General features: G+C 41.3%; 1 protein-coding gene across 2 annotated transcripts in view; it reads right to left on the bottom strand.

Annotated features, from left to right (window-relative positions):
• Window positions 1-6,891, bottom strand: part of LOC102522260 (patched domain-containing protein 4) — a 49,406-nt gene extending 42,515 nt beyond the window's left edge. The window contains exons 1-2 of one of the 2 annotated variants that reach the window (XM_032463221.1): window positions 6,749-6,891; window positions 6,043-6,454 (exon numbers count right to left, since the gene is read on the bottom strand). In XM_032463221.1, coding sequence (XP_032319112.1) covers window positions 6,043-6,454; window positions 6,749-6,753 — 417 coding nt within the window. In that variant the 5' untranslated portion in view covers window positions 6,754-6,891. Of the gene's footprint in view, window positions 1-6,042; window positions 6,486-6,748 lie in introns of those variants that run through there. The other variant, XM_032463220.1, reaches the window with a different exon arrangement.
• Between the last annotated feature and the right edge of the window lie 17,489 nt (window positions 6,892-24,380).

Here is a 24,380-nt window from a genome sequence, read left to right on the forward strand (position 1 = left end):
ATGTCTGGGTGTATCTGGAACAGGTCTGAGCATATGCTGATCAACTCTAAACTGAATTAAAAGCAATGTGGTCCAATCACGGTGTGATGGCTAATGGGTTAAAATGCAAAATATTCTCCTAATACGATATATTTTGAAAAGCACAACATCATAGCCTGTTTCAGTTATAATAACTTTCAAAGGAGAAAAGAGTAAGAAAAAAGTTTGAGAGCTAATTATTGCCAAAAGTGGCAAGAGAGGCAAAGGAGTGTTTGTCTTTTGGGGGTGGGGTGGGCATGGCCTTAGCCCCGCCTACATTTCCACCATGCTGTCAGTCTCTTTGACTTCTCCCCACCCCACCCCCAAGCCCTTGGTGGTCCTGAACCACGGAGAAAACCACCATCAGCTCAGCTGACGGCGAGAAAATAAGAAAAACCGTGAGAACTGTTTCTCTTCTCCTTTTGTAAAAACTCTCCTTAATCCTTGAATTCCCAAACTCTAGAAAGAAGCATAAATAAGTACTTATGCAATTTATTTAATTTGGTTTAAAGTAGGTCTTTGGTAAGCCAAGGAGCAGAATCTAGGCCCCAACACCAAGCAAGTCTTTTGTCCACTTGGGTATTCATAAAAGTTTAATGAATGAACTCATTTTGAAACAGCAGCTTGAGGAAACCACAATCAACATTCAGTGGCATAGTTCACATCTATTCAAGTACATCTACTTTACTCCGGAGGAGAAATATTCTAGAACATATCCCGAAATCCACTGTCATGATATTTATCTATGACGCAGTGGAATGTTACAGAAGAATCGCAGAGCCTGAAGCTCAGATCAGTGATGGGACTTGTCCAATGTCACAAAACTGGTCTTTACAGAACTGGGGTTAAAACTCAGATCTCTCCTGAACATTTCTCAATTTAGCCTGCATCGTGTTATCCCATGCTGTCTCAACAATTCTATTTTCCTGATGTCAGTTTAAGATAGAAGTTCTCAAACTTGCCTGGCACATAAGCCCCTGGCCCAGAACCGTGGACCACACTCAGGCTTTCTCCACTCTCAGCTGATCCTGGAACCTCACCTTAGTTTGTTCTGAATTGCTGTGAAATGGCATTAAAGGTGAAATCATGTGCCAGAGGGAAATTTGCTACACTCTTTGTGGCAGGTTCCATGACAGAGTTTGCCCAGACTAGGAGCTTTATTCCCTTGTAGGTGAATGAGGGAAGAGAGGCTTCACTTCACCTGGGCTGGTCCCTCTGAGTGAGTGATTGACGGCGGGGACTGGGGTGCAAGAGCAGTGGCGGTACCTTAGCGTGGATCTCGGATGGCTTGGGAGTTACGGCCCTAGCTCTCTCTTAGTAAAAAGGGCTGTCGCTACAGAGAATGGTGCAGGATGTGCAAGGACTTAATATAGCATCATGGTGAGAATATAAACGCCAGTGCCTGACAGACCTGGACTTAAATCCCAGCTCCAACATGTACTCCATGGGGACCTCTTAGAAGTCACTTAACCTCCTGATCTTTAGGTTCCTAACTTACAAAATGGGGATAAAAATACTCCGACTCATAAGCTTGCAAAAATGACATGCGGTGTATAAAACACCACATCAGTTAGAACAGAAACGAACATTCGATAAAGTAGCAATTTTTTTCTCCCTTATTAAGAGATAGAATCAGGAATGTAAGCTTAAATCTAAATATCAGAGAAGATCCTGACAGAGATGTCTTTTGAGGTTTTAGAATGAATTAGGGAAAGAAGTCTATGAAATAACTTTTCTTGGAAATCTTTAAAAAAAAAAAAAAGTTGGTCCTTACTTTACGTGTTGGCTTAAGTTGCTCTTCTACTGAGACTGGAACGAAGTAATGAATGGCAACAACTTCCAAAGTAGGATGACGTACTCAAAAAGTGCCCAAAGAAACACTCCTTTGTTAAGAGGTAGGAAAATCTATTCTTAAACGTGGTCCTATTCTTAAATGTGATACATTGGAGTACATACACTTCAGTTCAACGTCTATTCAGAGGTGTGTATTAATGGAATTTAGCAAGGAGGACAGGCTGCAGGAGAAGCAAAGCTGCTTCATTTCTTTCTCACCATTTGCCATGGGCCACATTTATCTGCTTCTTTACTTGGCCTTTTTCAGTGGCTAGAATAAAAAAAAACTGGGGACACGTGGAAATCATGACTTTCTTGGAACTATCCAGATGGCAAAGTGAGGTCGTGATGGGCTACCTAAGAAGCAGGGAATTATTACCTGCAACCACCTGAGCCCCTTGAATTATAATGAAAATATTTCTTGGGGTTTAGAGCAGTACTTGCTTAAGGATTTTGAGTGCCTGTCTCAATTTAATCAAGACTGGTTCCAACAAAACATTAGGTGTTTAATTTCAAAATTCAGTCTGGTCGCATTGTATTAATGTATACAATATGGGTGTTTAAATAAGTGGGGAAAAATGGCCCCCAAATTATTAGGGTCAAAAAACAGTAGAGAAATCTGAACAGTGTAGAGAATACCTTTGAAATAAAAGGGTGTCATAGAGGTTTGAACAGTGATGATAATTTTCTGATGTTTCAGCATCAATGAGCAAATTAATCAACAAACTAATCAGTGATGTAAATTCTGTCTGCATAGAGCTGGATAAGGTTTACCACGGGTGGGGAATAGAAGACTCGACAATATAAAGATTATAAGGACAGCCACAATTGTAGAGTTCATCTCATACAGGTGTAAGGGTTTCAGATTTTGGCATCTTTTCTACACAGCTTTTGAAAATGTGTACATGTCTCACTTCTGTAGCATTCTTGGCTGACTGCACCTTTTTTCATATCAGCTTTATCAGAGCCTCTGTTTAGAATCCTAAACCAGCAACTTCCTGTGTCCCTACTTGTCTGGATCACCTTGTCAAGATAATCATGCCTATCAGAAGTTCTAAACCTTTCTGTGCTCAGAACTACTTGGGTGTCTTTATAATACTCGGAAGATGCCCTTCTGATTGCCATAACCAAGGTTCTTGACCTCTTCTTTCTGTCAGTCAGTGCTTACACGTCTTCAGACTATCACCAAGCTCTGACCTCCTGCTTCTTTTATGTAAGAGATTGCCAATTCCTCCTCACATTATCCAGCCACTGCTGTTTATTCTGCATTTCTCCTCAGCGATCGATTCTCTGCCCACCAACAGCATCATCCAGCACTCAAATTTTCCATATTGGCCAGAGTTGGGAAGATCAGGGACCCACGTGGGACAGAGGAAGGCAAAATGAATAAGAGGGCCAAAAAGGTATGTCTAAAAACTTCCCTCAAATCCCATACAATAGAAGTTCTCAAACTCTGTCATGGGTCAGCATCCCAGGGACTGCTTGAGCACCACTGTCACATAGGAATTGAAATCATTTCCAAATCACATAGAATCAAAACAAAAGGCCATCTCGCTTTGCTCTGTGCCAAGGAGTTCTCCACTTGAAGACCCTCTGTTGGGGTTCTAGGTATCCCCATATCCTATCGATTACACTTTGTATTACATTAGCATGTGTGATGTTACATCCAGGTGCTCGAGAGGGCCCACTGCTCTCAGAAGATTCTCAAATTCCTTTACCCAAACATAGCTTAAGGACCCCACTGACGCCATGCAAAGAAGAGTCAAGCCAACGCATCTGAGGAGACATTGCAATCAGAATGGAGCAGGAGAAGGGCTTTACAGATTAGAGAGCCAGTGTATAATTCACCTGTTCTTGATACGGTTAGCAGAATAATTCCACTAGTACGACCTTGCTCTTTGTAATCAGTTACTCCACATTCTTTTATGATTATCTACTGACTCCTACCAAGATGTAGAGCATCCAACCAATCAGCCAGAAAGTTTAGATGGAGCATCTATTTTAGGCCCAGCATGGTGGACCCACGGATTTCAGAGTCCCTGCTTGCACGTAACTCGGAGTGAGGACCCTGGCATCTACGATTAAGCCTCATGAAGGTAAGAACCTTGCTTTTCTTGCCTCAGATGCTATTTTATGTGCCTAGAGGTGCACCTGGTAAATCATAGGAACACAAGCAATGATTATTAAAGGAGTGAATTAGAGACCTCGAGGGTTTGGACTGTAAATGTCATAATGATATTGCCAGACAAAGAGAAACCCCACAGTGGCTGACTGGACAAAGTCCTTCCACCTGGAGAGCACTGCCGACCAAAGGAATTAAGGGATCCAACCAAGACTGCATGTGAATAAACTGTAAACTTGCCTCAACAGGAAAAACAAACTGAAGTTTAAATATGTCACAGTTTCAAAATCTTTCTTTACACCGGATGTAAAAGCCTAGGACAGAACTCAGTCAAAAGACTGTAGGCGAGGAAGATTGCCTCTTTACTGCATCCTTTTCTTGAGTAAGCAGTAATGTCGATGGCCAAGGATTCAGGAAACAGAAAGTGTGTTGCCCAACTACATACATTCATCATGCTCCCTTCAATAAGTGTGAGGCAGGCAAGCCCTTACCTAGATTTCAAGCTGATGAATCATCTGTCCAGTTTCACTAGACCCCAAGGGACTGTTCCTCTGAACAAGGGGCTGAAACCCTGTCAGCCACTGATGCATTTCAACGAGGACAGCATGTTCAAAGGATGCAGGTTATGGGGTTTCCTGAGGAATCCCTGGTTTCTAAGTGCATTAAATCCTCCTTCAAGTCAGGAAAAAGAGCTTTTTTACCTCAAAAAAAATCCCAAGAAAGTTATTTTTAAACTGTGTACAGATGCCGACTATATCAAATAGGTAAATAGAAATACAGTGATTTCCTACTTCAGGCCACTCGTTTATTGAAACGGGGGTCCCTCCCATTCCATGATCTCCCCAGAATCACACACACATACTCATATACCTCAGAAGACAGAAAATTCCTTCTTCCAGGGAAACCCCTGTCTTGGGAATTTTTGGCTGTGCAGCCTCTGAGCATGCACAGGGTCGAGCACTCAAATGGTGCAGTGACTCCTTTGGAAGTCACATTTGTCCCTGAAACTTCAGTCACCTGGAGACTGCATGCCTCATTGCCTGCAGTAGCTGAGTCCTGACAGTGTGGAATGAGTTTAGAAATCTCATTTGAACATCAAAATCTGAATTGAGAGTTTAAACAGCACCATATATTTAATGCTGAAATAATCATTCACGGCAATTTTTTGCTGACTGTGATTTTCCCCTTTCTTTTGGTATTGGGCTGTTACAGTCTTGCTCTGGTTTGGATTTTTTTTTTCTTTTTTCTTTTTTTTTGAGGAGGGGAAGGAAGATGACAGGACTCAGTAAACTAGTACATCAGTTAGCTGCACATCCCCATCTTCACACATAGAAAATCTCTGCTTCTTTTGCTCTGCAAACACATAACATAATTCCTGGAATCCCTACCACATTCACACCCACTGCTTTCAGACACACACACACAGGGCAGCGAAACACAAACTCCCTACATGTCCACATAAAGCCAGGCTGAAGATGTAAATAGGTGGATATGGCACCAGGTGGATGTGTAGTCAGTAATAAGAAATACATCGAGCCCCAAAATGAAAAGAAATCCCCCAAACTGTTCAGGATTCCCCCTCCCCCTTCCATTCATTGATTTATTAACCCTGAACAAAGATGTAATTGCAGGGTCTCAGAAACAACTTTTTTTTTTCCATTTTGTTTTTCATTTTGGCATTTGTTTTGTTTGGCTTTGAATTTCTTAATATCTAGTCGTGCCATTTATTGCCTGTTTTCTTCACTCAGTTGCCCATCATTTATTTCCCCCCAAAAATGAAAGAAGCATCAGCTTCTGAGTCTGAAGGATGAGACCTCTGCATTCTCTTTGCTTGTTTAGGGCGAGAAATGAAGCGCTGCCTCTTTAATTGGCAGAAGCATGCAGGAGGAGCCTACCTTTAATTTAGTGTTGGGATACCTCACTTGCACCCTGGCTGTTGTCTTATTGGAGACGGCAGCCTGCCTGAGATCCTCTAGCACTGAAATAATATCATCCAGCACGCATTTCTTATCCTGATTTCTCAACACACACAGATGGGAAAAAGTATAATTATAGCCCTTGTGGTTCACCTTCATTTCCAGCACGGCTCGGTGTGTCTGCAGGATGCCCTCAGCCTGGAGCAAAATATTGTCCCCGGGTGGGGAGAGGAGGATCACCCTGCCATACCTCCCGGGGGTGTGTAAGTCCGAATACAGCTGGCTTTTGGACTGGTCCAGGGGGAAAAGGCTGCTGGCCAGGCTGCGCTCGATCTTGGCCAGGCTGTGGCTGGGCGCGACCAGGCGCTCCAGGTCGCCCTCGGGCTGGAAGCGGTTGAGCGCGCTGAGGCCGAAGGTGATGGTCAGGACTGCGGGCACGGTGAGGAAAAAGACCGGGTGCCGGCTCACGCACAAGCCCAGCCTGTGGCAGAACGACTGGAGCCCTCTGCGAAGCACCTGCCGCAGCATCCTCCACCAAATCCAGCTCGCAGGCGCTCCCGGCCGTCTTAAAAAGCACATGTGACATGTGTAAGCGCCGGGCTACCCTCGTCGCTCCCGTCCCACCCCCTCCGGGCCGGCCCCCCGCCCCCTCCGCGCTCACCCCCCACCACTCTGCCGGGTCTTTCCCGGCCCCACCTCCCTGCGCTCCTACTACTCTTTCAAACACTGCAGCAAGTTGCAGCAAGGCGGGCAGATGCCGACCGCGCGCGCGGGGGCGGGCGGCGGGCGCTGCGGGGGCCCCGGGCCCACCCCTCCCCGGCCTCCCTGCGCCCCGGCCGCCTCCCGCGCCCCCTCTCACCGCATAAGCAGCGATCCCGCGGTCTAGCCCTTCATCTCGGTGCTGCAGTCCCCCGGCCTCCCTGGCTGGAGGTGGTTCCGTGCGGAGCGTCCCACAGATGTGGATTTCCTCTCCGTCCTGGTGGGGTTCGGCGCCTAACTGGAACCATGTGGCTCGGTGTTGTAAGAAGCAGACATGTGCCCCACGAGGGGGGGCGGGAGGAGGGAGAAGAGACGGGCGGGAGCGCGGGGTCGGGGGGGGGGGCGGTGGCAGCTAAGCTTTCCTTTTTTTAAGAGGCTGACAGTTATTTTTAGAGTTTTGTTTTCCCTCTTCTCTCCCCGCTGGAGTGAATAGAAGAGGACATGGTGAGGGCGCCGCCGGCCCATTGGAGCGGTGGCGATCCGAGCCCGAGAAGGACGGGGGGGCGGCGCGCGTGGAAGGAGGGACTCGAGGGCTCCCGGAGGAGGCAGCCTTTTCACCCCTCTGGTTTCCCTGTGCCCTCGAATTCGGCTTGTCGGCCCCAGAAAGGGAGCGGAGAGGATGATGCTGCATTTTTAACAAACCACAAAGCATGCAAGGGATTTCCTTGCAATGCTTTCCACGCTGTCGTTCCCCAGACTGGTCGGTTGCGGCCGAGGCTGCCAGAGACCCCAGCTATTGGCGGTGCGCTGAGGCTCTGGGGATCCTTCCTTGCTCTGGTGATTGGAGAGGAGGCGTTTGCGAATAGCAGTCGCCTATGGCTTGGGGTGTGTTGTGCTTGTGTTTGTGTGTGTGTGTGTGTGTGTGTGTGTGTGTGTGCGCGCGCGCGCGCGCGTGCTGGAAGTGAACATCCGCAGGCAATATGTGGTTTCTCATAAAATCTTACATTCACTATCTGCACTTTTGAAATTTAGGACCAAAAGTTCTTAAAGCTGGTTTGTTTCAGTCTCCTTCCTCCATTTCCCCTTCCACCCATCACCCCTGAGGACTGAATTATTCTGAGATGAAGTGAGTGAGAGGTTATCTAATTTTTTTCCTAGGAGTGGAATTCCAGAAATGAACAGGTTGGGACACCCACCACATAGTCTTTGCCGGAATAAAGAGGGTAGGTAGGTAGGTAGGTAGGAGGAAACACATGAGAGTCAACTAATGTGTGAAACAGTGAGGCACCTTCACCACATGGGAAAGAAAACTTCCTTCCAGGTGCAGTTCCTCCCTCAAAACCTAACAGTGTGAAGGGGAGGAACCCTCTGCAGATCAGAGCAGTTTCAAAAACTTTAATATTAATGTGTGTGGTGTGTGTGTGTGTGTAGTATTTTCTACCTATTGGGGCTTTCACAAGTTCACGTTCTGGAAAGAATATGAAGAAATTTTGAGGCCAAGTACTTAAGTTTGATTGTGAACTGGAGATCTGCTTTCCAACATTTCTGTTTTCTGCACTGACCTAGTAGAGAAGATTGAATTTCAAGAGATGACTCCACTCACACTCTCTTAATCACAATGAAACGGCCCATCCTTCATAAGATGCTTAGAGATGAACCCATCAATGCGTACAAACAAGCCCAAGGACTTATCTGCTTAATAGATGCCTTTGTTTTTGCTAATGGATCAGTTCTTCAGTTCAGGAGACCAATGAGACAGCAGAGAGCTCAGAAACAGGGGCAAAGCTTACGGTCAGGGGTCTAAAAGTGGTGTTGTTCATAAGGTTAAAGTAAAGTCTTAGCCTTTTAAAATGAAAAGTATTCTTGGTGACCATTCAGCTTGAATTCCTACCCAGGGCAGAAACAGCTTCTATAATATCCCTGACAGTTTTCTACCCAGCCCAGGCTGCAAAATTCTCACATCTAAGAAACCACTAATTTTTCTAGGAACCACCGTTAGACAGAATTTTCCCAAGTTCAGCTGAACTCAGTGTCCTTGCAACATTCAGGGTCTAGTCCTCCCTCTCCTTCAGCAGGAAGAGTCCCCTTTGCCTCCAACTGTCACGTCATGCAATGTATTCCATTAGTGCCAAGTGGTGGGAAATTGTTTTTGGCCCTATAGCAAAGAGGAAGTGTGTTTGTCACCCATTTTCTACACCCTCTTCATTAAGTATATCTGGCCATATCATCTACATGAAATTGCCTAAGAAATAGTCTTTTTGCAAAATATAGAATAATAGATTTTAGGAATGGATGGTATTGAGCAAGTTGCCTACTCCATTTTATAGATAAAGACATTTTATAGATAAAGAACTGTACAGGTTAAGTGACTTCAAGGCTACACTCAGAGTTATTTGCAGATCCAACACCAGTGTCTGGTGTTGGTCTCTTGTTTCTTGATCCCTGGCAGCTTTGAGTCAGATCCACCCCTCTCTTTCTCACAATGAGCAAATATGTCAGAATTATTCCTCTCTTCTGACTCTCTCCATGTCCCACCCCTCCTTCCTCAGTAAATTCAGCAGGATCAGAGAAGAATAAAGTTACCAATGGATAATTGACTAAATAATTTATGATACATCCCTATGATGATCTACTTTGATATAAATACACATCGTGTTGTAAGATTATAATGACATGAAAATACATTCACTAAATGCTAAGTGAGAAAGTATGCACAGTATGAAACCACTTGGAAAAATAAAAATAGACTCATAGAAAAAAGATGAAATCTGCATCAAAGTGTTTACTGGAAGATGATAGGTAGCTTTTTGAAAAAAAATAACTTCTAAATTTTAGGGTAGTTTTACGTTATAGGAAAGTTATGAAGATACACGGAGTACAGAGAGCCCTTCTCACCCCCAGACCCCTACTATCAACATCTTACACTGGTGTGGTCCTTTCATTACAATACATGAACCGATATTGACTCAAGTCAATTAACTGAAGTCCATATTTTATTCAGCTTTCCTTAGTTTTTTATTAATGTCCTTTTATTTGTCCCAGGGTCCCACTGAGGATACCACATTGCATTTAGCCATCATGTCTCGTTAGGGTCTCCCTGGCTGTGACAGTTCCTTGTTTTTTGATGACCTTGACAGATAGGAGGAACACTGCTCAGGTATTTGTAAACTGCCCCTCAACTGAGAACTGTCAGATGTTTTTTCTCATGATTAGACGGGGGTTAGGAGTTTCAGGGGAGGAATAACACAGAGGTTAAGTGCCACTTTCCTTACAGCACGTCAAGGGCACATTTTACCTATGTGACTTGTCACTACTGGTGTGAAACTTGACCGCCTACCTGAAGTAGTGTTTGTCAGGTTTCTCCACTGTAAATTCACTCCTCTTCCACCTGCCTTTCCAAACCGTCCTCTTTGGAAGGAAGTCACTGTGTACAGCCTACACTTAAGGAGTGGGAGTTATGGTCCACCTCCTTTTTTTTCTTGAGGTTGGAGTCTCCATAAGTTAGTTGGAATTTTTCTGCAGGGGATATTTGTCTATTTGATTCTATTCTATCCCTTTATTCAGTATTTTATATCAGTACAGACTTATGGATATTTCCAGGTTCCTTTTATATTTTTGGGTTATAATTTGATACTACTCTGTTTATCTTGTTACTCAAATTGTTCCAGTTTTGGCCATGGAGAGCTCTTTCCATGAGCTCCTGTATCCCTTTGACATTCAGGATACTACATCATTGTGGGGTATTTTTTTAAGTTCCTTCTTTCTGGCACCATAAGACATTCCAGGCTCATCTTGTATCTTTCCAGCCCCCAGTCCTGGAATCAGCCATTTCTCCAAGGAGCCCGGCTTTGTTTTATTGGCGAATTGTATTAGAAACAAAGATCTGGGTGCCATATGTGCTGCTTGCTCTTGGGATGTTATTGCTTCTAAGCCCTCCCAGCTGACAGAGAAAGGAAATGCACGGGTCTATACCAATCCCTGTATATGGGTATCTATAAATAGCTCTTTATGTAACTCTCTGCATCTATGTTAAGCTAAATCTGAGTTCATACTTATGTCTCCAAATGTCGTCTGTCGCCAGGTGGGTCATTGTAGTCTCTTCCCCTTGCTTGCTTGTGACCTCCTTCTCTGACCGTGAGGAACTGGCTCTGTGGGTGGTTTTTAAATCACTTTTTTTTCTAATGGAAACATATTATTTTTTATTAGAAAAAATGTTTAAGGGAAAGAAGAGAGGCATGGTTCCTTAATTTTGATACTGTAAAAACTTAATGCCAAGTACCATTATGAATTCATTAGAAAGATAAATTACATGCTAAAAAGCAGGGAAATGTTAGCAATATTCTAGATCAACCTAGAGGAAGCCAGTTTGCATTAAAACATCAGTGGATAGCAATCACATGATAATTCTAGTGAATGTGATTTAAAATAAAGCTTAGTATAAAGTTGAAAGTAGTGCACTTAGGGACTAAAACAGTAACAACACAATAATCTGTACTGTTTAGCTCATACAGGATTTGTCTTTTCTGATATATCTTGGTCACGATCAGTTTTCAAGACATGGAACCCAATTGAGTTTCATCCACCTGTCCTCTTGCAGGATAGGACACCAGAAGAACATAAACTTGGACCCAGAACAGCTGAGTTCTAGGCCAGCTCTACAAGTTACTTCCTGAGTATTTTGGGCAAGACACCTAACTCTCTGAGCCTCAGTTTCCTTGTTCATAAACCTGGCTTCTATTAACCCACTAGTTCACTTTGCTCACATCACTGTTAACCTAAACTCTGTAATTTTTCTGTACTAATTAATGTTGTAATACTAACAATTGTAACAAGTTAACCTGTCAAACTTAGCAGTATAAAACAAAAAAGTTTATATCTTGTTCAAGGTTGCCAGTCCACTGTGGATATTCCTGCAGGAACAGGTAGAATGCAGAGGTCTATGTCCATAAGCCATTCATCCACCTTTAACTCATGGCTTCCAAGGTCATTCCTAAGGCCATTTCCTAGCCAGTCAGCTGGAAGGGGGAGAGAGCCTGGAAGAGCCATCTGGAGGGTTTATGGCTCAGTCTGGAAAGAGGCAAACATCACCTCCTCCGACATTCCTTACATTAGAACTTAGTCACAAGAGAGGCTGAATAGTGCAAGTTAGCTGTGCGTCTAGGGAGAAGAGGAGGTGGGGATGATGATCACGGTGCAAACTCCTGCATCCCTCTCCTGGATTCTCTTGCCCCACACCCCTGTTGTGTGTTCAAGGTGAACCTCTGGTACCCTTCTGTCATTTCACATGGGATTTGTTTTTCTGCCACTGACATCTCAAGCAAAGCTGGCTCTGGGGCTTTAAGAAAACGCTCTTAAGCTCCATGTGTGATGGCTTTAAGGAGTTTGCACTGGATCTCCCACACCTCTTGGCAAGGCATGTTGTATCCAGGAAGGGCACATCTGAGAGGGAAAGTTTTAGAGGCAGTTTTGGTCTTTATCATGTTGGATGTTTCCAGTTGCAACTAGTTTAAATACTAAGGCCACTTCTTATCTCACATGACAGGAGGTCCAGAAGAATGGCCATTATAGAGCCAAATAGTTTAGAGGTTCAAGGGTGGTCATTAGGAATCCACGTCCTCTTCCTGATTCTGCTTTACCCACCCCTAGAGCATGGGCTTGGACCCCTGCTAGATCCTCGGGCAACACATCCAGGTGAAACAAGATCCCAAGGGAAAGGAAGCTGCCTCTTTCTCTGCATCTCTTCTAAGAGTGAAGAAGTATTTCCCAGAAGATCTCCAACAGATTCCCTCTTAAGTTGCATTTCCCGTGCTAGTGTCTAAATCAATCACTGGTGAGAGGAATGGTAACATAGTAATTGGCTTAGACCAATCTGGACTCACGCTGGGGCTGGGAATGGGGCCAGCCTCCTCGCTGAGCATTTTGTCATATGGAAGTTTATATGGGGTTTATCTTGTCAGTTTGTCTTGTGTTTTGCTTTAAACAAAAGTTTCTTTAGGACGCATGGGGTGATGGCAAGGATGTTTGGATGTTGGGCATCTAACACTAACTTTGGTTCTGAGTTTTTCTTTCGGGAGCAAATTAGTTTTTGGAGACCACATTTTCTGAATGGAAAATAGAGCTATAATCTGACAAAGGAAATGCTTGTCTGATTTGTCATGTATTTATGTTAAGAAACTTTATAATGGTACACAAAGGATATCTGATATCTTTAAAAATTGCCTTAATTTAAGTAGGATATACATGTACAAGTCTTATTCTCCTAGAAAATCCACTCTGATCACCGTATCTGTGTAGAATGAAACTGACTGACCCAAAGAGTCCGTGCAAACATCTTGCCTTAGTGAAAATTATAAGAGGTTTGGAAAGGATTTGCCTCAATTGATAATCTAAAATTCATCATATATAAGATTGTGCATCGAATGTGGCTTACAGGTTTAGTCTCACTGACACGCTGCTGCTCCCTGTATTCTTAAAACCTAAAGTAAGCACCGTTCTCATTGTGACAGTGAAATATCCACACTGCATATTCAAAAAAGGAACAAAAGGGTGTAGGCATCCAGTTATATACCATTTATAAATAAATCATCAGGACTGTATTTTTGCCAGAACTACTGTTTTCCTACGGTGGAACATGGTTAAAGTTCTGAAGCAGGTTTCAGGCAATCAAGGTTCTGCTTTTGTCTTAATCATTAGTTAGTTTCTCCTCCTGCTTCACTCCTGTGTCACCTTGGTCCAATCATTAAATGTCAGTACCCCTTACATTTGTATCTGTAAACGAATGCAAAACATTAGAATTGAGCTAACGTGGTATTAATTTCACTCCAGTTGTGATGCCGTGATCTTCTGGAATTCGAGTTCATGGAGTTCCTTGCTAGGTTTGCTACATCTTAACAAGAGTAATCTCTGATTTCCTACTAAATCTCAGCTCCCCTTTCCAGGTTACTGTTTACATATTATCAAGTGCAATCTCTGAGGACTGGGAGTGGCCCCCACGTACAGCGCGATCACAAGCTTTGCTGTTGGCCTAGAAAAAGGCGGAAAGAGGCTGGAAAAATACTTAGAATACTGTGGCCACAGGGGAGAGTCTGGATTGAAGATTAAAAATTGCCTGTCAAAATACAGTACAGTGCAGAGTCTTATTGGATCAATGCACAAAGATGGGGTGCTGCTTTGTGCTCATTCAATTTTTAATCATTTAAATAAACATTTTTTAATGTAGGTAGAAGTAGAACACACTTTTAAAAAAAGTATCTTTGAATTTAATTTTGTTTTTTCTTTTTAAATCCACATGCAGTACACATCAATCAGGTTTACTCTACAAAAGCTGAAGGATTTCCTACATATTTCCCCTTCAGTCCTTTTTTATTTAATTTTAATTTTAATTTTTTATTTAAAAAATTTTTTTTACCTTCCCTCCTTTTTTCCCCCCCCTCTTCTTCCCTCCTTCCCTTCCTTCCAATAGGAATTCTTTTTTTCCTCAAATATTCCTAGCAAGGTGTTCTGCTAATTACTCTAGAAAATCACTCTCTTTTCTTTGGGAAGAACTCAGTAGGATATTTCTTCATATTGTTTGTTACGAAGTTACACATTCTCCACAAAGTTTGTGCTCATATTCAAAACAGGTTGTTGGTTACCAAACTGGGCTTTTGGTGGTACATACTGGACCCAGGGAGAAACCTGCTCTTAAAGGAGCAGTGCTCATGAATTACTGTTCTCATCGCTTTCAGGCCTGACTGTGAAGACACATCCTATTTCCCGAAAAGGCAGTCTCCCATCACAGCCTGGCCAAATAAAGAATTTTATGAGGCCATTTGTTGAGTGGAAGTGGGCACAGTACTTGCAGGGAAGAGGTGTTCTAACTGGGAGGCAGCAGGGACGTCGCCCTTGTTACAACGCCACCTTTATTATCGCAGCATCAGATACCAACAGTGATGTCACTGCAAAGGGAACAGCAACAGATGACAACAACACTCCCCGCCTGCCAACAGCGGCCCTCGCCCAGCAGGTGGGGGAGAAAGAGAGGCTTAAACAGCGAGAGGGTGCAGAGGACCCCGCAGAAAGGAAGTTGCCACTGATGTTGTTTTAAATGACGGCACACTGTGATAATAAAAAGCAGACCAGATTTTAGTCAGTCTTGTGATTTCTCTAAATATTTTACAACCAGTGCTATTACTACCTACATTCGAGGTGGGGGCTTCCACGGCTCTGCCAGGGTGGGGATCACACCTGCTATGCCAGTGCTCCCAGGATTTGCAACTCTGATTTGTGAGCAGTTTTCCATTCTGCATGTTCAATTCTGCATATTGCTGAAAATATTGGGGTGGAATATTTGGGATGAAAGCATGAAAGACCTAGTTGCTTTACTCATATGATTATCACCTCGGCCCCTTAGGTTACTCCCCATCCCCCCACCTCCCAGAATGGTGTAGACATTGAGAAGAGAGACATGGAAAAACCCGCCTCCTGCTGCAGCGGAACCTGCCTATGACTTAATTTCCAATAGAGTTTTCACGCTGGGGAAAACACATTTCTTCAGAAAGAAATATAAGTGAAATGGCATCAGGCATCAAACTCAGACTACTTATAAGTGCATTTGACATTCAAAAATTTGGTCTTCAGCCTGTCAAGCCAAGAGAGGAATTCCACTGTGACCTTTGGGAAAATTTCAACCTTCCAGCCAGGAAAGGCAATACAAACATAAATGAATTAATGCTCAAGTGGAAATAAAAAAAAAATCATATGACCATTCACATGGTCTACATGAACCACCATGCATGTCCAGAAAACTTGCGACTAAACATCTGGAGATTCAGTCATCTTGTAGACATAAACAAAAGCAACAGGCCTTTATAAAAACGGTGAGGAAACCTCTTTTTGTGAGCCCTCATCTTTGGCAAAGTGCCCCTCCTTTGCCGAGCAGCTGTAAGATTTAGTGCAGCCTTTCTTCTATTGTGTAGAAATAATCAGTATGTCCTTCCTACCTAGACTATGGTTTTCATGAAGGCAATGCACCCCATCTTTCTAGAAGGGTGCTGGCATGGAATAACTATATAGTAGCTTAATAGCTACTTAACTCATTCCAGAATTGCTCTCCCAGTGAAAGAAAAATACAGAAGGAACTGAGGGAAATAGGACAAGTATATGTGTCACTAAGGATAAGACACAACAACCTTTGACCTCAAGTCCCTGTGGCTGATGACACAGGTCTGTGCTCCTGTTTGCTTATGTGCATTGTCCATTTCCTTTTCTTACCAAGTGTCTTTTTGTTTGGCCCTCCTATCCACCCTGTCACCAGCCTCAGCTCTCCCGGTTTTCCAGTTCTTGGAATTTACCTTCCTCTTTTTCAGTGCAATGTGTTTCTGATAACGCTTCTCTTTTAGGTGATTTTCAAGATCTAAACAATATTCATTGTATCTGGGGTGTAAATTCAAGGGCAGAAGTAGCAAAAGATGAGGCTGAAGAAATGAGCAGGTGCAAGAACATAAAGGAGATTGGAAACCGGGTTCATTTGCACGCTGACTGAAGACTTAGTGAACAAGCAAAATCTGCAAAGCCTCCAAGGCAAGCTGGACAGGACAGCTCCTTTCTTGGCGACCACATTGCCGGGGGAGTGGAAGAGGAGAAGGTTCTTCCTCAGAGCAGTGGGAGTTCACTGGAGTGTCACGGGAACAGACTGGGTTCTAGAGCACAGCTTCCTACAGTGTAGACAGTGAACTAGGGGGTGCAAGAGTGAAGACTGGGTGATCCTTTGGGAGGTCGGTGCAGGCTGAGCCAATGGCAAGAGCAGTCTGGATCAAGGTAATAAGGACAGGGATGGTGGGAAATGAAAGAATTTGAGAGTCTCTTACAAGTGAAAGTAGATCCAATTTGGTGCTGGATTAAATGTGGATGTGTACACTGAAAACAGAGAATACACCTCCTTAGTGCACCTCAGCGCACAAAGAGACGCATGAAAGCAATGTCAGTAACATGTCCCATCAGTTTCACGGGTGATGGCAATGCACACAGTAGAATCCTGGTCTCTGGACAGACACATCTGGTTCAAAGCCCTCAGATCGTTCCTCTGCCTCCTTCTAGTGGAATCACCTTGGACAAGATATTTAATAACCGTTCTATGCTTCAGCCTTTTCATCTGTAACAGGCTGTCCGTAACGGGGATAATAAAAGCTCACACCTCGTATGCCACTGTGCAGATTAAGCAGAATACTGACTGTAAATATTCAAATACCTTAATAGAAGGATGCATGTTACGTAGAGTTATGTGAAAATTATTAGATGTGCTTCTTGCCTTCAAAATACATAGAATGAAAGGAATTACTTCATTAGTAAGGAATACTTCATTCTAAAAGCTGTGTCTAAGTGTATCAATAGATACGTTTAGATTATTTACATGGTTGTAGATACTTAAAAAGGTGTAGGTTAAGGGGAGAAGTTTACAGTAACAGGCAGAGAACCCCAGCTATGTTGAACGTTTATGCTAAATAGTATGCTAGTTACTTTATATTTGTTATTTAATTAATGTCTAAAGACTCCGTGACATCTATATCACTCACTCACAATTAACGGATACTAGACCTAAGGTTCAGAGGGTTAGGAATGACTGGAATTTGAAGTCAGGACTGCCTACTTTAAAGCCCCAGCTCATTCTGACATTCAGGCTGCTGTGTAGAATTTTCTGTGTTCTTAGCCTATCTTGGATTTTTCCTTATTTAGACAAATTGCCTATCTGTTGGCTTTTTCTTGCTTTGCCTCTCCATGTATCCAAGGGAAATACTCCTTCACCTTGTCAGATTTGCCCTAGGAAAAAAAGACCTTTGTTTAATGATTTCCATTCTCTTGATGGAAAGGGAAGGCTTTCTACAGCTAGGAGAATTCAGGAGTCCTCTTTAGGAAATGAATGTAGAAGGAAGACTTTAGAACATGCTGGTCAAAAGGAAAAATATGACCTACAAAATAATTATTTCAGGTCCTGCGAGATTTCATTTAATTTATGTTTCTTTGACTTAAGCTCTGGTCTATTAGATCACAGGGAGCAATTTTAGTAATTAGTTCTCCTTTCAGTCCCTCAGTCATTTCTGTTTTGTGGCATGTAACGATTTCTTGAGGAAAGGACAGCTTCTACCCCACATTTCTTAAAAGAAGAAACCACACACACACACACACACACACACGCATAATTCTCTATTTTTACACTTTTATCAAAGTAAAATCAAACAGTACACAGAACTTCTAATGGAAAGCAAGGCTCCCTGCTCTAAAAATTCCAACTCTCAGTCACTCCTGAGAAATAACTTACTACTTTCTTAGCCCTTTTTCTGGGAGATTTCTTCATACCTCTAAATAATGGTTATAAAGCTCTATTTTGGGATTAACCATTTTAGACCAAAGTCTTTTTCAATTGCTTCTTTTAATGTTCCCACAAAATTAAGTCAATTATTTTATAAAAATAGCTTTTAATTATAGTTATTGCTTCAAAACATAATAAGTATGCATTATTAAAAACATTAAAATGCATATAAGCAATGATGATAAAAATAGCTTCATTTGTTACAATTTTTGTACCAAATGGATTTATTTTAATTTATTTAACCATCCTCCTATTGGTACATACTTGGCTTAGCTACAAATTTCTGCCTTCATAAATGATTAAAAAAAAACCCTGTTGCTAAATTTGAACACACATGTACTTAGTTTCCTAGGAAAAGTTCCTCATAATATAGTTTCTAGCACAGTTTTTTGGGTTTTGGGGTTTTTGGTATTAGTTATTGAAACATATTGTTAAACTTCCTTCCAGAAAGTCTGCACCAATTTATTTTTCCACTAGAAGGGATCAGTAAACTTTTTCTGTAAAGGACCAGATAGTAAATATTTTAGATTTATGGGCCAATGGAAAAATTGAGGATATTAGACAGTACTTATAGAACAAGAGAGAAACACAAATTCCCATACACTTTTAATTAACAAAATTCAAAATATAATAAGAATAAAGTAGAAATTTTTTGTAACACAGCTGCTAATAAAAAGAATAGATTTCTTCTGGGGCAATAACATTTTGCTTAGTTGTATATGATAGGCAGAATTATGACTTTAAAAATATGTTCACATCCTAATCCTTGGATCCTTTACATATGATATACAGCAAAAGGGAAGTGACAGATAAAAGCAAAACCATGGAAGTTAAAATAGGGAGATTGGCCTGGGTTATTCATCTGGGCTTACTTTAATCAAATGAACTCTTCAAAGCACAGGGAACACCCTTAGGCTGAAGACAGAGGATGCAGTGGAAGAAGTGGTAGAGATTAGAAACATGCGAAGGATTTGACCCTCTATTGGTGGAGGGGCCACACAGAAAGCACGAGAAAGAACCTGGGGAGCGTCTAGGAGCCAAGATTGGCCCCTGGCCAACAGTCAGCAAGGAAATGAGGGTCTCAGTTCCACAACCACACAGAACTGAATTTGTCCAACAACTGAATGAGTTTAGAAGTGGAACTGTTCCCAGGACTTGCAGAAAGGAATACAGTATTGCAGACACCATGATTTCGGCCTTGTGAGACTTTAAGCAGAGCCATGCAGCAGCTTAGACTTCTGACTTACAAAACTGTGAGATAATAAATGGGCATTGCTTTAACCAACTAAGTTGTGGTAATTAATTTGTTACAGCGGGGACAGTAAACCCACAATGTTGGGGTTTCAAATTTTGTGTTTTCTATCATCAAAACTGGTTGCAAATGTTTATCTGTTAATGTTGATCTGAAACGAGATTTTGTATATTTCATCTATGAAATGTCTTTTCACACAGATAGGTACTGCCAAATACTGGTAACAAGCCACAAACATGCGATTTTTAATTGAACACATTCATCTCTTGGGAAGAACTTATAGACTCTATTACATTGCCTTCTTGGTGTCTGACTTTTAACATGCCATTATATTGCAGATTAATAACTTCCAATTTGAAGGTTAGATGGAAGCTCCTCAGTTAACACAGTTAAATTGATTTGAAAGTATGGAAATCTCCCTTGCACTTTCATCAAGGTCAGGAAAATGCTACTGTGATTGTAGTTTTAGCTCTGAACTGCAATTTAGCCCACTACCAATCTGTCTAAGAATGGAGACCTCGCTTGGTGTTTTAACTTCTGACAGCATAGGACTATAAAAAAGTTACTTGTGATTCCAACAACTTCAGTTGTTGTGGAAACGACCATAATGTAAGTGCTCTTTTGCCTTTGTTCTTATTCACGAAGAAATATTATCAAGTTAACAGCAAACCTAATTTCAAAACTGCTCAGTATTTGATCACAGTGCTTAAGAGAAGTTCTTTTCATTCAGAAAAATTTCTTTCTTGGTTACGAGTCCACAAACATCCAGTGACAATGATTAAGTTCACAAAAGTGAGTGGAATTCACTGTTGACACCACTGGTTTAGTAACACCTGATGGATTGAAATATTTTATGCAAATAACTGCTTCTGAATAGCACAGTGAATAACCTTAAGCTTGAGCACTTTAATTCTTCACAAGCTCTGTGAATTAATAAAAAAAAGCCAAGCCCTTTTCTGCTCCACACGTTCTTACCACCATCAGTAGTAACACATCTTAGCAGATTCCATTTCAGGTTGTACTGAATTAGTTTTTCTCAACTTCCTTGAAAACGTTCTCACTTCTATTTGTTCCATGCAGATTATTCAAAGAAAATAATTCTTCAGCCACTTAAAATTTATCACTGATTTCACTGATAAGCAACAACAGACTAGTATTGATAACATTGTTTGACTCATCAAGATTACTTGCCTTGTTTTTAATTGACTATTGGTGTTGTTCCCAATGTTTTCAACTCTTTGAGAAACTGTTTTTGCCTAAAAGTTGATACTTAATTACTTTCTTTCATTACATTTCTTCAATCGCTAAGCCAACATTGGTAAATAGATTTCTTGCTTGGCTAATAAATGAGCTCCTGAGAAATTTAGTTGCAGCCTCATTTTAGGGTTTGTGTGTGTGTGTGTGTGTGTGTGAAGAAATGCTGTTGTGATTAGTTATTCCATTTACATTTTTCTACTTTTTCTGATTGTTGCTTTCCATGAGTTGGAGATGTGATGAGTGCATAGTCTGAAAATATCAACACTTCTTCAGCACTGCTATACTGTCATTGCTTAATAAAAAAGATATTTTGCGATCTAATTTGATAATGAAATAATCCATGGTCCACTGTATGATTAGATTGCAATACTTGTCTACTTTTTTCTTCTTTTCCTATTTTGATACGGAATGAAATGGTAATAAAATTAATGTGGTACAGTGATATGCAAGACACCAGAAACATTGTAGAATTAGTACTGTCACTGTGATTTGTAGTGAACCAAGCAATGGTGCAAAGCAATGAGAGTGCAACATATGGTCTGTGTCACAGCTACTCAACTCTGCTGTTGGAGCATGAATGGCGCCACAGACAATGAGTAAATGAATGGGTGTGGCTGATTTCTAATAAAACTTTCATTATGGACAGTGACATTTGCATTTCATATAGTTTACACATGCCACAAATAATCATTTTTTCCTTTGATTTGACTTCAGTAATCCAAAAGGGAAAGGCCCATTCTTAGCTCGTAATTCATACCAAAAGAAATGCCGAGATTTGGCTGTAGTTTGCAGACCTCTGTATAAGAATATCCTTGGATAAAAAAATCAGAATTTTCAAATAAATTTAAACTGCTAAATCATCACCATTTCTTTTTTTTTCTTTTTTGAAATATACATCAGTGAAAAATGGGTAAGAATGGAGAGTATGGAGGTGAGGGAAGAAGCACATTGACTTATTTCTCAGGGTAAGTCTGCTTACAGATGAACTAATGAACCAAGAATTCTGTGTCCCTATGAGCAGACGGCCATAGAATAATGTAAATAAAAAGTGACATTTGTGGGGTTTTTTTTCCCTTTAACTTTTATTATTTTAGTTTGAGGGAAAGCTTCAGATCAAGAAAGTGAGAATGTCTGAAGAGAAAAACATCACATGTATAGGAGGAACTTAAACATTCTCACCACTACTCTCTGTAGTTACTACGTTTTGCTTTGCTTTTGTCATTTGCACAAATGAGAAGATGTGTCCTAGATTTTTGTTATTCCTGTTCTTTTCTAAAAGTGCAAATAGGAATTCTTTTATGTTAATAGTCTAGTGATCTTAAAGAGGTGATAAGAAGAATCTCTTTACCTTAATACTCTAAGCTTCAGCTCCTCTTAAGTTTCAGAATTTTATTGAAAATGCAAAAGAGCTGTTTGTAGCAAAGTCCACTTTAAGCAGAGATGGAACAGCCTAGTATTTAAAGCACTGAAATGGGAGACATGGAGGCTGCTCCCAATTCCACTCCCATTACTTACCCACCTGCCCAGCCACCCCCTCCTGTGCTCTGTCTTATCTGTGTAGTGAGGTGACATAGCATTTATTTTAAGACAGAACAAGCTCCAGCCTAGAAAAATTGTGAAATGGGATTTGGTGTTCATCCCTTGGGACCTCCCCTGGTGCTTCCCTCCTCTGGCCTATCTGACACTTTCAGAAGCCCCAACACCCAGATTCTCATACCCAGTCCTTGTCTTCATTCCCTATGACACGTACTCAAACCAGCACCTCTATGCTTTTAAGTGATGCAATAGCAAGTTCAATAAAGTCGTGCTGTCATAACACCACTTATTAATACAACAATGATAATGTTAATAACGTTGATCATAATAATTACAATTTATGGCACCCTCACTAAGATCCAGGGCCTTTGCATGCACTATTTGATTTAATCCTCATGCAAGTCCTGGGTGGGCAGTACTCACTGGTCCATAGCGTTTTAGACTCCAAGAGGATAAGTGACTTTTTTAAGTTCTCATCACCACTAGATGGCAGAGCCTAGGTTCAAACCCAGATCTTCCTTGTTCCAAAGCCTGCGTATAGATTCTCAAGAGAAAGCTGATGAGGCAAGTGAAAAAGTCATAACTACCGAAAAAGAACTAGCCTGCTCTTGGGTGAGCTGTCATTTCCTTCAGCTCTCAATTATTCATGAGTTAGGCAGCCAAGACAAAGGTCAACTGTAATGAAGTGTCTCTGTCCTCAAAGAAACTATTACGTGGTTGCCTCTTAAGAAGTTAACCCTCAGATAAAATGGGCAACATGCAGGACATATTAATGTAAAAGCAACTTCTCAGTTAAAATGTAAATGCCATTTTATAATACACAACTGAGCTGGCTGCAATAAATTGAGAGTTTAACTACTAATTACATTTATTTCAAAATCAAAATAATCTTTTTGGGTGAGCATGTTAGGTTACTCAGTCTCACAGATTCCTTGTCATTTCTTGCAAGAAACTTTACAGGGAAGCAAGCATCCAGTGTTTGGTTGATCTGATGAAACACAAAACAATACTCTGTATTTTTTCAGTCTCCACTGATGGCATTTTAGGGTGCCCCATTTCGAAGTGTGGGTCTTTCCAGTCAGTACCGATTGATTTGCCTCACTTAGCATAGTGTAGCTGCTCAAAAATATGTCAATTTGATTTAAGAAAATCTACTGTTTTATGAAAACCCCAAGTTCCAAGATGGGTAAGTGATTTATAGTCTCCAGCGCTTCCTTTCTTCATAAAAAGCAATTGACTTTTTGGCCTCTGTTTAAATCACTATGAGTTGATTGTGTTAAAGATGATGATGGACTAAATCAAACAAAAGCAATGCAGGAGATGAACACTCAGAAGTCTGGGTGGTTGTGTGAATGTGAATGTGAGTTGTGGAAGATGACATTATTTCAAAGCTCTGAACAAAACTCTGGCAAAGTCCAACATGCAGTGTAAGAATATCAATAAAGTGTTTGAGGGACTAAAAGGCTCTGTGCTTTTAGTGCAGTGGAAATGGACGTATTTCACAAAGTCAAAGGCACCTATCACTTTTCCTAACATATAGGCTTTGCTCAAATCTCTGGAGTAAAGAAACATGGGTAAGCATCACTCTGATGCTAGCGTGCCCTTGTTGAAGACAAAGGTACACTGATGCCATGATGGGGTGGGAGCGATGGTAGCAAGGCCAGATAAGGTGAACATTCTCAAAAGACTAGTTAAATAATAATGACAGCAGAACATCTTACAATGCACTTATTCTAGGACAGACATGGTTTTAAGGATGCTCTAAATATTATTTATTTAATGCTTTCCATAATATTGGGCTCTGAGACTCTGGGAAGTTACGGTCACTAACTAAGTGGTAAATTGGGTATATATGCCCTGTCAGTCTGTCTCCATAAAACAAAGAAGAATCACAATTGGCTACCCTATGTAGAACTCATTGTTTTAACAGATTTTAATGATTGGTAAGAAAATATTAACACATTTTAAAAGGTAGTTAATCATAAGTCATTGTAAAAATAACCAGTAATCATATAAAATATGACTGGAATTCAATGATGAATCTTTTGAGAATGAACATGTAGATTACTGGTTTAATTTTTGCCACTCACTGTCATAAACCCCCATTGTTGAATTGCATTCTTGTGTAAGATTTGATAAATTTTTTTTGTTTTTAAATTTAAATTCCCTTTACCAGCTCTTCGTAGAGAGGATAAATCCCACTCTGCAAGCTGGGGAAAATCTTTTCATCGGGACAGCATTCACTGCATCTGTCAACTGCGTTACAAATTCTTATTCCCAATGCTGTAAGTCTCACATTGTGTCCTATGCTATGCCTCCCATGTTGACTATGGCTTGTTCATTGTTCATACCCTGCACTGCCACAGATTACTTTGTCTCCTCTCTTTTCATTTCTACTTG

Source organism: Camelus ferus, chromosome 20, assembly GCF_009834535.1.
Source record: "Camelus ferus isolate YT-003-E chromosome 20, BCGSAC_Cfer_1.0, whole genome shotgun sequence".
NCBI classification, from domain to species: domain Eukaryota; kingdom Metazoa; phylum Chordata; class Mammalia; order Artiodactyla; family Camelidae; genus Camelus; species Camelus ferus.